At 41.8% G+C, this 13177-nt stretch overlaps 1 protein-coding gene across 1 annotated transcript; it reads right to left on the bottom strand.

The window, feature by feature from the left end:
• Positions 1-11151: 11151 nt before the first annotated feature.
• On the bottom strand, positions 11152-12438 carry LOC105186205 (uncharacterized). Its single transcript, XM_011146287.1, has one exon. The coding sequence runs from the start codon at positions 12436-12438 to the stop codon at positions 11152-11154; it is 1287 nt and encodes a 428-aa protein (XP_011144589.1).
• Positions 12439-13177: the final 739 nt, after the last annotated feature.

Here is a 13177-nt window from a genome sequence, read left to right as displayed (position 1 = left end):
GAGGCTATATTGAGCCTTCCGCTATATTAAATGTAATTTTTAATAGCTATATGTCAACACTACATACAAGCGTAGAAGAGCGGGAAAATTTGATTATTTGAAACTTCTTAGCCGCTTGAAAAAGTTTCGATTATTCATTTGTACAACAACAACAAAAGAATCACAATGTAAAGTGAGATTAGAAGTAGAGATGTAGAGAAGTAGAGAAGTAGAGAAGTAGAGATTAGAAGTTCTTATTATATATGAGTAAAATAGAAAGTATAAATGAGTAAAATAAAGAGAGAGAGAGAGAGAGGGAGGGAGACAGGCAGATGCGTTTATTACCATTCCATCCGTCCCAAGTTCTGCGAAAAAATGCACCGCAATCGCAGGAAACCAACGACTATGGGCTATAAAAGGCAGGTAAACTTCATAAAGCAATCACAAGGCGGGTCGAGGGCAAGAAGCAATCGACCGATGGAGTAAAGCGAAACCTGGACAAACAGCGGACAACCACAGTCAGCCGCACGAATCGATGGGTTTCTTGGCAAGGCGCAGCGGAAAGAGCGAGAGAGAGAGAGAGAGAGAGAGAGAGAGCTCGGCACAAGCGGAAAAGAATAGCCAAGTATCCCCGCCGTATATTCGTCGGAATGAATTCCGCTGGCCGAGGAGCGAGGCTTAATCGAATTCCGTTGTACAGCGCGTTGCTCGCGCTCGTCCATCGTCGTCGCTGGACGACGCGGCCGTCGATGGGCGACGGACGCGGCAGCGGGTCCCATAAAATCAAGCGCTATCGCGTGGCGGGTCGCTCGCGTGTCTGAAAGCGCGTCGGAGAACCGATGCCGGCGTGCGAGGCTATACGATGTCCCGCGCCACGCTCCGCAAATTAATTAGGAAACGATCACGGGGCGCGATTATGCTTGTCGAGGAACACGAGTAATCGAGCGAGCGCTCGATGTCCGGCCGGGCCGCGCGATATCACGTCGATGATTCGCGTCGGGAGGCCCGGCCGTTATCGTGGACGGAACTTGGCGATCCCTCGGGGAGGAGGGGGAGGGGGAGGGGTGGTATCGCGATACACGCTGTGATGGAATCGCAGCGGACGACGCACGCGGCCTCGTGTTCGTGTTGACGAATGATTTCGGCTTAATTGTGTCCACCGCGAGCCGCCTCGCGCGCCGTAAGACTGCGCTCGGCTGTGCCCGACGCGTAATATCGCGATCGGCGGCGCGCGATGCCCAGGAAATTACAATACCGATGAAACAGTCGCTGGATACCGTCGTCCGCCGGACAATGTTGTCGACGTGGTCGGATGTTTCGTGTATGCTCGGCTGTCCGAACTCCGCTGCCACTCGGCTGTTGAGGGCGCGCGCGGGGATTGATTTGCGCCCGGAAGGGCAAATTTTCGCCCCTCTTCGCCCCGTCAACGGCCGTGTTTCCATCCGCACACGGACTCTCGAGGTTCCTCCGAGCGAGATTTCACCGCCGAGAAGCCGGGCGCTCAGCAAGTCACGCGAATGCAAGTGATTCTTCACTCATACCGAGTGAATTCTTCTCTCGGCAACGTTGAAGACTTTCGGTCGAAATTGAAGAGCGAATCCGGCCTGCTCTCCGGGCTCCTTCGAGCGGTCTGAAGATCTTTTTTCTCGGACTTTGAAACGTAGCGAGTATCCAGAGAGAGAGAGAGAGAGAGAGAGAGAGAGAGAGAGAGAGAGAGAACTTGGGCTCTGAGAATTTTTCGGATACAAGTTCTTCTATCGGCTGCATACCGAACTGCATAAAAGGAATGTTTAACCGTGTAAACTCGACTACACCGTGTAGTCCATCGTCGCAGGAACTTATGCACTTCAAACGATTAAAATATTCGCTCATATGGGATCGAGAACGCTCTAAGCTCGAATGAAACATTCATCCTTGTAATTTCAAGCGGCACGGGTATTTTCGTCATCGCTTCGGCAGAAGCCGCTTCGAGCGAAATTACTTTCCTCTCATTTTGAACGAGATCCCTCTTCAAGAAATCTAGAGAGAAAGAGACACTTAGTTCCTCTTAAATTAAATCTCACTTGGTTAACATGTAATTTTATTTTTACCTTTCCAGCTTCCTTAATTTCCCGTTACATATCTGCGCTTTGAATAAAGATGATTCTAAAACTGATCCGGAATCTCTCTTTCTCTCTCTCTCTCTCTCTCTCTCTCTCTCTCTCTCTCTCTCTCTCTTTTTCTTTCTCTCCCTTTTCAATCTTTTATAATGCAGAATATTTGTTGTGAAAAGAAGTTATGGCCTCTAATGGTTCAACCAAAAATCAAACGTTCTCCTCCAGATAAATATTTCCTTTTCATCAAACTGCGTGGAAAATAATAGAAGCAACAAAAGAAAAACGCTGTAAATACTTTGGCAAGTATTTCACTCTTCATTTAAAAAAAAAATTAATTTTAGAATAAGCAGAATTATTTAAATTTTAGAGGATTTTACTCTTATATGTATATGGCCTCAAGAGGATTCCTCTAAAATTAAGAGGAAAATATTATAAACACATTATTCTTAAAGTTAGAGGAATTATATGTGTTGAATGTATAATGCAAATCTTATTAATTTTATTACAAAATTTCCTCTTATACAGATTATTTAATCTTTTTTTAAAGAAAATAATTATTTATTCTTATTGTAATTTATTTTTATTGGTTATACTGGTAAATTTGAAAAAATTATTATAATATATAGCGACAAATAATATATATATCCTATTATAAAAAACAGTCGGTCCGAATATCTCGAAAACTGAGCCCGATAGACAAAAATGTCTCAGACAAAAGTTGTACGGTTTCAAGGGGGACATAAAACAACTATATTGGTTTATTTACTTTAGATGGCGTCACTTTCGAAATATTTACTGATCATTACTTTTCTTAAACGGAAATGTCAACTTTTTAGTATATCATCTTTTTCTACTAATTAATTTGAACAACTTTTGTCTGAAACATTTTTTTATTTGTTTAATATTTTTTGAGATATTTAAGGAAAACTTGGTAACTTTTTCAATATTCAACTTACGATATCTCGCTAATTATTTGTCGGAACGAAACGTGGTACTAGACTTTTTTACTTTATTTGATCTCAAGAATATACCGTTACAGTAGTGCCCTAACTTTTGTTAACTTATCGATTTTTGGAAATTACAAAATCATCAAACCCTGTAAAGAAACCGATATAATTGTTTTATGTGCTCCTTGAAATCATACAACTTTTGCCTGAACCATTTTTGTCCATCGAGCTCAGTTTTCAAGATATTCGGACCGATTGATTTACGGTGGAACACCCTGTATATAGATATACTTCTGTCTCCAATTTTACAATAAATAGGCACGAATAAGATCATCATAACAAATAAATTTACAATCAGTTTTGTTATGGACTTCATGGCTACAAAGATGTTCATCATAATCAATTGTATGAAACATAGTTAAAAGAAAGAATATGTTATTTAACTTGTTGCAATAGATTATAAACTGTATTTGACCAAATATGGATAAATTATCTTCGTTATATGTTACAGCAACATACATACTTTTTTCAAAAAGCGTTCCAAATATTCTGACCCACATGATTATTTTTTCGTTCATGTCTGAAGGTAGAGCATGACTGAAAAAAGAAGCGGACATTCAAATCAACATATTCCTCTTTATATAAGAGGAAAATTAATCGATATAAGAGGAAATCCTTTTGAAAAAAAAGAGGAAAACAGAATAATATTTAATAAATTTTAGATAAATGGTTCACTTTAATCGCTTCATCGAAAGAGGAATCCTTTTCTTGTAAAAGACCTCGCTTAGAATATCAGAATATGAGATTATGGGAAAAATCACTTTACAAATAAAATGTTTCTTTTAGGTGCTTAATTTAACACGTTTTCGTACACAAAAGTTGAATACATTTCGTAAGGCGTCCACTTCCGCTGATCTGGCCTTCGCACTTTCATACAATGCTTTCTCGGGGATAAAGAAGAGGACAAAATATCATGGCAGATAAATAACTATGTTTATCCGAGCAACAAGCAAGAACACGGGCAGCTGAAATTGACACCGCTGATCCTGGTTATTAGCGTTGCGCCGCACCGCGCCGCTCGACGTGGACGCGATTCGCGCAACAGTTTCCCCTCGCCCCGCGTGCGCGACCTCGACGAGATTTTTATTATAATTCGCCGGTGAATATATTCGCGCCCCACGCGAGAGGAGAAGACGTCGGCGGTCGGTATCGCCTCAGAAGAGGGAAGCGGCGCGCGACTTTAACTCGCCGTCGCTTTTACGCGCGGCATAATTTTCGACGGGGAATTCTCCGGCGGCGGCGTGCGCCACGAAACAAGGCTAATATTTCACCGCGTCGCGCGAGACACATTTGTCGGGGTGCTGCTTATTGGCTGTCGCCCTGGGTGGCGAGGGGGGGAGAAGGCAGTAGGAAACTTATTGGATTTTCTGAAAAATTTCTCCCCGGCCTGTCCGCGAGTTCCTCGTCAGATAAGCAATCAGTGCGCGCACGAACGACGAATTCGCCGCGTCGACGCACGTGTGAAAAATGTCGGGCTCAACCGTCGCCGGCTGAAAGTCGAAAGCGCGCGTGTCCCGTGTCGATTTTGTATTTCGAAACGTCGAGAAATCGCGCTGCCGACGGCTGCGCGTAAATAGCGATGTTTCGTTCTCGATTTTGACTCTCTCTCTCTCTCTTGCGCGCGCGCACGCTGCTGTTTCCCTTGATGAACGCGTTTATATCTTGTATTTCGGCAGTCGCTCTGCGCGAACAATTTTATTCGCTCGTATCTGAACGGTTTCCGGGGGACAACTTCGGCGCGACGCGCGGCGCATAATTTGCCGACGGCTTGATTTTCTCGTCGAAATCGCGCTGCTAGAAACGCGTCGCATAAAAGACCCGATGAGGCACGAAATGCACTCTCTCTCTGGCCCCTCCCCTCCCCTCCCTCCCTCCCTCCCTCCCTCCCTCCCTCCCTCCCTCCCTCCCTCCCTCCCTCCCTCCCTCCCTCCCTCCCTCTCTCTCTCTCTCTCTCTCTCTCTCTCTCTCTCCCTCTCCTGCTTTCGCGGTGATCCAGTTCTCCAATCAACTGGAAAACGACCGTTGTGTGCGTGGAAGTTCCGTTTACAATTAGTCACCGCAGTCGAGGAGTATAGTTACGTCAATGTTCTTGTGTTGCGGGTTTCAATGCGACACCATAATATACCGCGCGCGGAATACAGAGCGCAAAACAGCCGCGATCGTGCACGATGTGCGCGTGTGCGTCGCGTACGCGTGTGTGTGCGTGTGTCGCGCGCGAGCCGTGTAGAAAATTTATGAAACTAATTATTGTTATCAGGTCACCGCGACAATATCGATTTCTCTCTGGAGAAGCACAAATTCCGCCCCGTTCGCGACGATGCTTTGTGCGATGCACATTTATTTATTTGTTTATTTCCTCGACGGCGCGGCGGATCAGTCCACGTGGACGCGAGAGAGTATCGCGCGTATGAAAAATTGATGAGAATTATAACGCGTGAAAAATATACGCGGCGGAGATACGCGAGCTCATATCCGTGAGATTGTCTCCCGCCTGACGGCGGTATTAGGCGTTAATCGATTCGAGTTTTAGTTGAGCGAAATAATCGGTGAATTACGATAATCATCAAAATCCACCAATCGTCGTACACGCGATTGCGAATCGTTTAATTGATCGATGGAATTAATTATCAATCATATAATTAATCAAATCGATACGATCGGTTGGGACTAAATTCGGACGCCCGAGCGCTCGTGTGAATCCGAGTAAAAATTTCGCCTCTATTTTTCTCCGAACTAATTGATAGATTCTAGGAAACCAATGTGGGGATTTAATTTAAATGCCAACTAAAGTGTTACTTGGCGTCTCCTTAAATGCCGGAAAACGCATAATCTGCCACTTGTAGGTTCTTAAAAGGACCGCTCTCGGCAGAACTGTAGGTTAAAAACAATCAACATAGCCTTCAGAGTATTGAATTAACGTTAAACGAAACATTGAGGTCAAAAGTGAGATCGAAAGTTCAACTCGGTTCGCTAAACGGCACGGAAAAATCCTCCGGCATGTCGCAAACTGCTACAGTAATTAACGAGATATTAATGAGGGGAAAATTGGTCAATGAGCGCGCGCGATGCGACGGTGGGACGAATTCTTGGAGAGAGCAGAGTCTCAAGATTCATTTCCAAATCCGTTGACAATTTCCCGGTAATGGCGGCTGGGTTGCATTGGACGAGAGGCGTGCATCGCGAAATCTCAGTAATTACCGCGGTGATTTGCGAGATGGAAGAAGGACCTTTCCACTCGGTTGAACCAGTTCTACGTGCACGTATACACACGCAAATTCAAAAACAGCCGCGATCACGATTCTTTCGATCGTTCGGTTTCGTCATTTCGGCCGAGCAACGTTTTTCAATCGATTAATGCCCGCCGATGCCGTAATGACGCGGGATCCCGGAGTTTCCCCCAGAACGTGCGCCTCGTGAAGCTACAATCGGACGGACCCGACGACGTGCGCTACGAGCGGTCGGTCAGCATGGGAATAATTAAACCGATTCATTAACGGAGAAAGCTAATGGCGCCGGAGATCGTGGTGGAAACGCCATGGGAAAATCCCGAGCGACAACGCGACTTCGATTTCGACGCACAAATTAAACGTCCCTCTACGAGCTACATCCTGCCGTCCCTTTGCCTGTCTCTCCCTCACTCTCTCGCTCTGTCCCGTACCGTTCCTGTTTCTCGCCGTGCACTCGTCGTTAGAGAAGTCCAAAGTAACGCGCGCGTTTTTGGGAAATAAATTAAAAAGCCGGCTGACACGCCCGCGGCCCGAGAGTTTAATTACCGCGACAGGGCAATTAGGCCTAACGAACGACACTTATGTCCAACAGCGCTTCGCGTAATGAGTCACCCGATATTTATCTATTCCATCCGCTCTCTCCTGTCACCGCTCTTTCTCTTTATTTTCTCCTCTTTTTTTTGTCTCTCTTCTCTCTCTCTTTCTGCCTCTGCGCCTTCTTCGTGTCCTCTCTCTCTCTCTCTCTCTCTCTCTCTCTCTCTCTCTCTCTCTCTCTCTCTCTGTCTCTGTCTCTGTCTCTACCTCTCTACCTCTCTACCTCTCTTTCCCTCGCCGATTCTTTCCCTCTCGCTGTCGCTCGTTCGCGCCGCACAGCGCGACAGCTGGATTCTTGCCGCTTGATAGATGGTAATGATAGATGGATTCGACGTAATATCGCACGGCCGAATCTTTCGTCGGTATGATGGATAATAATGATTCACTGAGCTGACGTATCATCGGCGTTTATTCGAGTGATAGATAACGGGCATGGGAGGCCCGCGCGAAACTTTTCTGTGAAACCCGGCCTCTCTCTCTCTCTCTCTCTCTCTCTCTCTCTCTCTCTCCCCCCTCCCTCCCTCCCTCTCTCTCTCTCTCTCTCTCTCTCTCTCTCTCTCTCTCTCTCTCTCTCTCTCTCTCTATTGAGCACGCGCTCGGAGGGCGTTGGTTTCCAGCTGCTTATTTTTGCGCGCTCTTTGGGACTTGTAACTAGAGATGCGCGATTTATGAAATTGTGCGTTGCCGACGCGATGTCTCTTAAGAAGCGTCGCGAGTGTGGCACAATTTTCTATCTATCGTAAACGCGATTTACCATTGTTTACATCGGAATCAAGTGTGCGCTCGTAGCATTTAAATCATGTGAGACAAGATAATGATAATAATAATAATAATAACGAATAAAATAATAAAGAGAAGGAAGATAATTACAATTAATATATTTATATGTTAAAATTACAATTAATGTGTGTGTGTGTGTGTGTGTGTGTGCGTGTCCGTGTGCGTGTGCGTCTGCGTGTGCACGTGTGTGTGTGTGTATATGTGTGTGTGTGTGTGTGTGTGTATATGTGTGTGTGTGTGTGTGTGTGTGTGTGTGATATATTATAATGCATAAAATTATATAATTATTTTTTTTCATACCTATACGAGCGTTTAATAAATAGCGTTGTTTTCCTGCAAGTGCAAGTTTGTTTTTCTTCAAGAACATACGTTTACGAAGCTGCGTTTCGGAAAAAAATAAGTTTACAAATCTGTTGAATACACGTACAATACACCGAAATTTGACAGATTCAATTTCATCACAAGTTGCTGTTGTGATTTCCTTCAAATACGATACAAGACTCGTTTATTATGAGGAATAATTTTCAGTTTATCCTTGAAGAAAAAGATCAATAAAATTACTATTTTTAAACATTTATCTTCTAATTCAATTATACCTATTATTGAAGACGTTGGCCGTTTTGTCGTATAAAAAGTTGCAATTAAATTAAAAGATGTCAAGTAGGCTTCTCGTTTTTAGAAGATGAAGTACTTCTCTAATAAAGTGGCTTGTGGACTTAACATGCTGAGAGAAATTTTTCCTAACAGACAAAAATACACTGTCTAATAATATAGATAATTAATCGCATAACAAATGCGCGGATAAGTTGCATCCGTTAATAAATTGTTCGGCAAAACATGCGACGATTCCATTTCTTACGATTTTTATTTTTTACCGTTTCAAAACGCGCACGTTCACATTCTTCATCTTTCTTCTTTTACGTTTCTGACACAACGCAAGAATTTTCTTCCGGTCAAAATGCTGTATTGTGAGCATTGAATGTTCCATGCCGCCTAAGGTTGGATTTGTCAGTCCATAAGACCCGGGATAAATAATTCGGCATCAGTAGCGCGTTGCTGAAGCGACCACTGACAGAAACTTAAGCGTAGCGCAAAATCCCGATTTGCGGCCGCCTGCACCTCACATCTTGCAGTCGTGAAGAACACGGCGAAGAACATCCACAGATAGCAGGTCGAGAAGAAAGATTTCTTGTGCTTAAGCGTGGATCAATACGTACTGCCCGAAGGATTCTATCTTCTGCGCTGTCACGAATTCGTCGCCCAGTAAGGAAGCATTCTCTCTAAGAATTCAATCCGCTTTCGTAATAACTCGCCCGTCTGGCTGCCCACGATTAGGATATCGTTCATGATAATAATTTACTGCAGCAGATGTGTTTCTGTAACATGCTCCTAATGCACGGACCGTATCCGCATACTCTTCATTAGCGTATCGCGCCACATTGCTCGTTTGATTGAAACTGATCGTGAAACTGGTAATTTAGGCTATACACCATGTTAGATGGCTCAATACAACGGTACGTACGATGACCCTCGTTGTAAATAAGCCATAACATTGTACCGCGTTCGAAGAAAATTATAACAGCGGCTTGATCGAATTTGTTGAATTTCCGTCAAAAGTTTACGCATACACAACAGACTTTTAAACCCCATTTTTCTCGGAAACGGAGCTTCAATATATTATTATCAATAATATATATATATATATATAGGGTCAGGAAGGAAGGTCGGACTTCCGGAATAACTTTCAAAATATGCAAGATGGAAAGAAATGTTAACCTTTGAAGATTTCAAAACCATCATGTTAACAAAAATTAAGGCACTATTGCAACAGCATATTCTTAAGACCAATAGAGTAAAAAAGACTAGTATCCCACATTTTCTCCCGACAAATATTGCCAAATATTTATCGTAGGCCAAATATTGAAAAAATTACCAAGTTTTCTTTTAGATACCTCAAAATATATTAAGCGAATAAAAAATGTTTTAGATAAAAGTTGTTTAAATTGATGGGTGAAAAAAGATTATCGATATGATAAAAAATTGGGATTTCTACTTAAAAAATTCAGAGTGGCTTTCTCGTAATGTTGAACAACGCTGTTTAAATCGTACTCGTAGTATTGCTATGTGATGCGTCATTTAAAACCCTACAACTTTTGCGTTTAACAGTTTTCTCTATCATATTTTCAAAGTTATTCAGGAGATGCGACTTTTTTTTCCATCCTTTATACATATACTTGTAATGAACTATATAACAAACTATGAATATCTGCAAATACACAGCATGGCGAACATAATATATAGAAAATATATCGCAATTATTCAATCGTCACTTGTACGAAACGGATGATGGAAATAATAATACAGCTGTTGTCGAAGACATGTTACGTAAAAAAATTAATAATTTATTCACAGAGACTGAATTTATCATATATATGCCGCTAAAATTAATGCAATCACATCGACAATCATGCCTTTTATGATTATTGTTACAACTCTGTTTGAAAAACCGATCAACGCCCGTGAATTTTCACTTAAACATTTGTGCATCTACATCTTATGCATTTTCTACATTTTTGTATCTATATTTTACCTTACTTTATTTATTATAAAAATCTTAATAATTACCATAATATATCTTACATAATTATTAAAATTATAGAATTATTAATTATAGAATTATAGAATTATTAAAATCACATAATTATCACAATATATAATCATACATGATTATTTTTTCATGATTATGAGTATCTTACATGATCTTACATGATCTTACATAATTATTATTTTGTACATTGTTGTATCTACATTGTATATTTTATATTACATAATTCTTAATAATTACTATGGTATATCTTACATAATTATTAAAATTATGTAATTATTAAAATTGCGTAATTATTATAAAGATCTTACATGAATATAATATTACATGATCATCTTACATAATTGTTACAAAACCGAGATTATGCACTGGGCCTCAGAGCATGGCCTCAGTGCATCCGAATTGTCTTTCCTTCAGAAAAGAACAATACAATTACATACTGTGTTCTGTGTGTATGCATGAACCTGACTATGAATGTGGCGTCCTGCGAGGAGTTGCAAAAATATAACACCTCAGGTGCATCGAAATCATTGCACGTACAACTTGAATTACAGAGTCTGGCGTACGCCCGTTGCTGGTATCAAATATTTCTCCTGCACCGAAAATGTTCAGACTAACAGCATAACATATTGTGCGTGCGGCAATCATTCTCCTGTCGCACGTAGAAATGTGTTACACATTTATAGAGAGACAGGAAGGAGGACGATTTATCTGTCCTTGAATACATGCTTCGGTAAGAAACCAAGTCCAACACTATCCAATCAGTGTATAATTTACAATAATATTCATGAATTGGGGCGCAATCATACACCCCGAATCAACGTCAATCTTCGGTCGGGGCGCTTATGTGATTAGAATCGTCGTTAAAATATAATTAAGTTGGAATTTCGGTAAAACACCCCACCAGTCTCGTAGTCCCTATAAGGTCTGCAACCTTGGAACTTATTTTTTATAAAAAGAAATAGTTTCCTAGTTACGCCCGCGGCTGCTGAGACTTTATCTACGATCTCCATTGACTGATTCTCCGAGTTTGTGGTTAATATTAACGGACACTTCTGAGCTAATATCGCTGATAGAGATTTCAGCCATGTCACTTTGTCATTAAATTCCACTTGAAATCCTACGATGACGTTCGGCTGCTTGTACGAGGCCGAGCTCACGTAGTCTTGATACGACTCTGACACATTTTCAACGTAAAGCTTCCGACCGCGTGCTGAGCATTTGCGACAGAGATTGTTCCGCTCGCCCGATATGAGATCAATGTCTGGTCTGATCATTACAACATAGAGTCTGCTTATAACATTTAAAAGATGCAAGAGGAGCTCCCAAGCTGGAGCGCCCTCTATATCTACGACATCCGGAGCTACAAGATGGACGACACATTTATGGTCAATCTGCAGAAGACACAGTGAGGATAGTTCCTCAAACGCATGATGCAACGTCAACGGACCCGACACATACTCCGAATACACATAATAATTCAATCGCCACTTGGAGGTTAAGTTTTTTCTGTTACTTCGGGGGACTATGTAACCATTAACGAAAGCCCTCATGTCGTGGAAGGAGTCTGCCTTGTCAGGGAATCGCGCGAACTTGAGAAATGCAGGATACGAAGTACAAATATTGCTGTACATCGTGGCGACATTTATGTTCAGTAATAACAGCAGGCCCTCGCAGCGTGGCTTGTGCAGCATTGTGAAGGCCAACTCGTGATCACGACAGTAGTTGGAGGAATAGCACACGATGCAAGTGCGCAGATCAATCTGTCGTTTGCAAATCAGGCACGCTTTTGCGCACATGAGCATCTCTACTTCGTAGGATTTCAGGTCGCGTCTTATCTCCAATCGAATTAATGTCATAAGTGCCTTCCGGAATTTCGTCCACTCTTCTAAGTTATAGCAAAGAGTGTTCCATTCCGGTCTGAACGATGTGAACCTCTCTATGGCTGCGCACATCGGCGAGTGTGACTCTTCATGCATGGTCTTGTGCTGCTTGCAACAATAAAAGATCATGCAGCACCGATTACACGGCATCAATGCGCCGCCATTCGACGATTTGCAAACGTGACAAAGATTGGGATTGAAAAATTGATTGTAATTTTCCTCTGCGAGTGGCTCGGGAAACTTGTTGAGTACCTTGCTTTCACCCATCGTGACATGTATGCGCGCACGTGTGTGTGTGTGTGTGTGTGTGTGTGTGTGTGTGTGTATAATTGATGTTTATAATCACTTTATTTGCACGATTAACTCGTAAACAATGCTCGAAACTTGGCAGCTCAGCTCTCTGAGATATATAAACGTCTACTTGCAAATTCAGTATTAATGTTCACTCGGTGTTAATTCGAGAGGCACTAATATAAGAAATATAAATATGTTTACACGCGCGTGTGTGTCGGGAGAGAATTGTTGACATTCTAAATTTCAACGATCGATGTGATCACGAAACACAAATATCTCCGTTACTAGATTTAATATGAAGGATAAGACATGAGTTGCAATTATTCGTCCATCGCCTGAGTGACGCGAGCAAAATACGTGTCGGGAAAAATGATACAATTGCTATTAAAAACTCGCTGCGCGCTACGAATGTATTGGGTATTCACTGTAGCAATCTGCCGCGCTCGTCGTTGAAATTAATTTCAAGATACATGTATGCCAAATTCAAATTTTTTTCTTCAAGATATATGTGTATACAACATATATACTAAACTTAAATTATTTCCTTTTCAAGATATATAACATACAAGTTTTTACAAGTAAAATTTACTATTTTTTTCAAGATACATGTAAAAATATAAAACTTATCTTTCTAAACAAAAAGGTAAAAAGACAACAAGTACCAAGTACACGCGCAACATGTATTGTGTTATTTTTAGAAATCTCAAACTCA

Source organism: Harpegnathos saltator, unplaced genomic scaffold (genome assembly GCF_003227715.2).
Source record: "Harpegnathos saltator strain DR-91 unplaced genomic scaffold, Hsal_v8.6 scaffold91, whole genome shotgun sequence".
Classification (NCBI taxonomy): Eukaryota; Metazoa; Arthropoda; class Insecta; order Hymenoptera; family Formicidae; genus Harpegnathos; species Harpegnathos saltator.
Note: the sequence above shows the minus strand (reverse complement) of the source record. Positions and strands in the feature narration are given on the sequence as shown.

Bases quoted from the DNA above. Each gene is read 5' to 3' on its own strand.
- LOC105186205 (XM_011146287.1), bottom strand. From the start codon at position 12,438: ATGGGTGAAAGCAAGGTACTCAACAAGTTTCCCGAGCCACTCGCAGAG.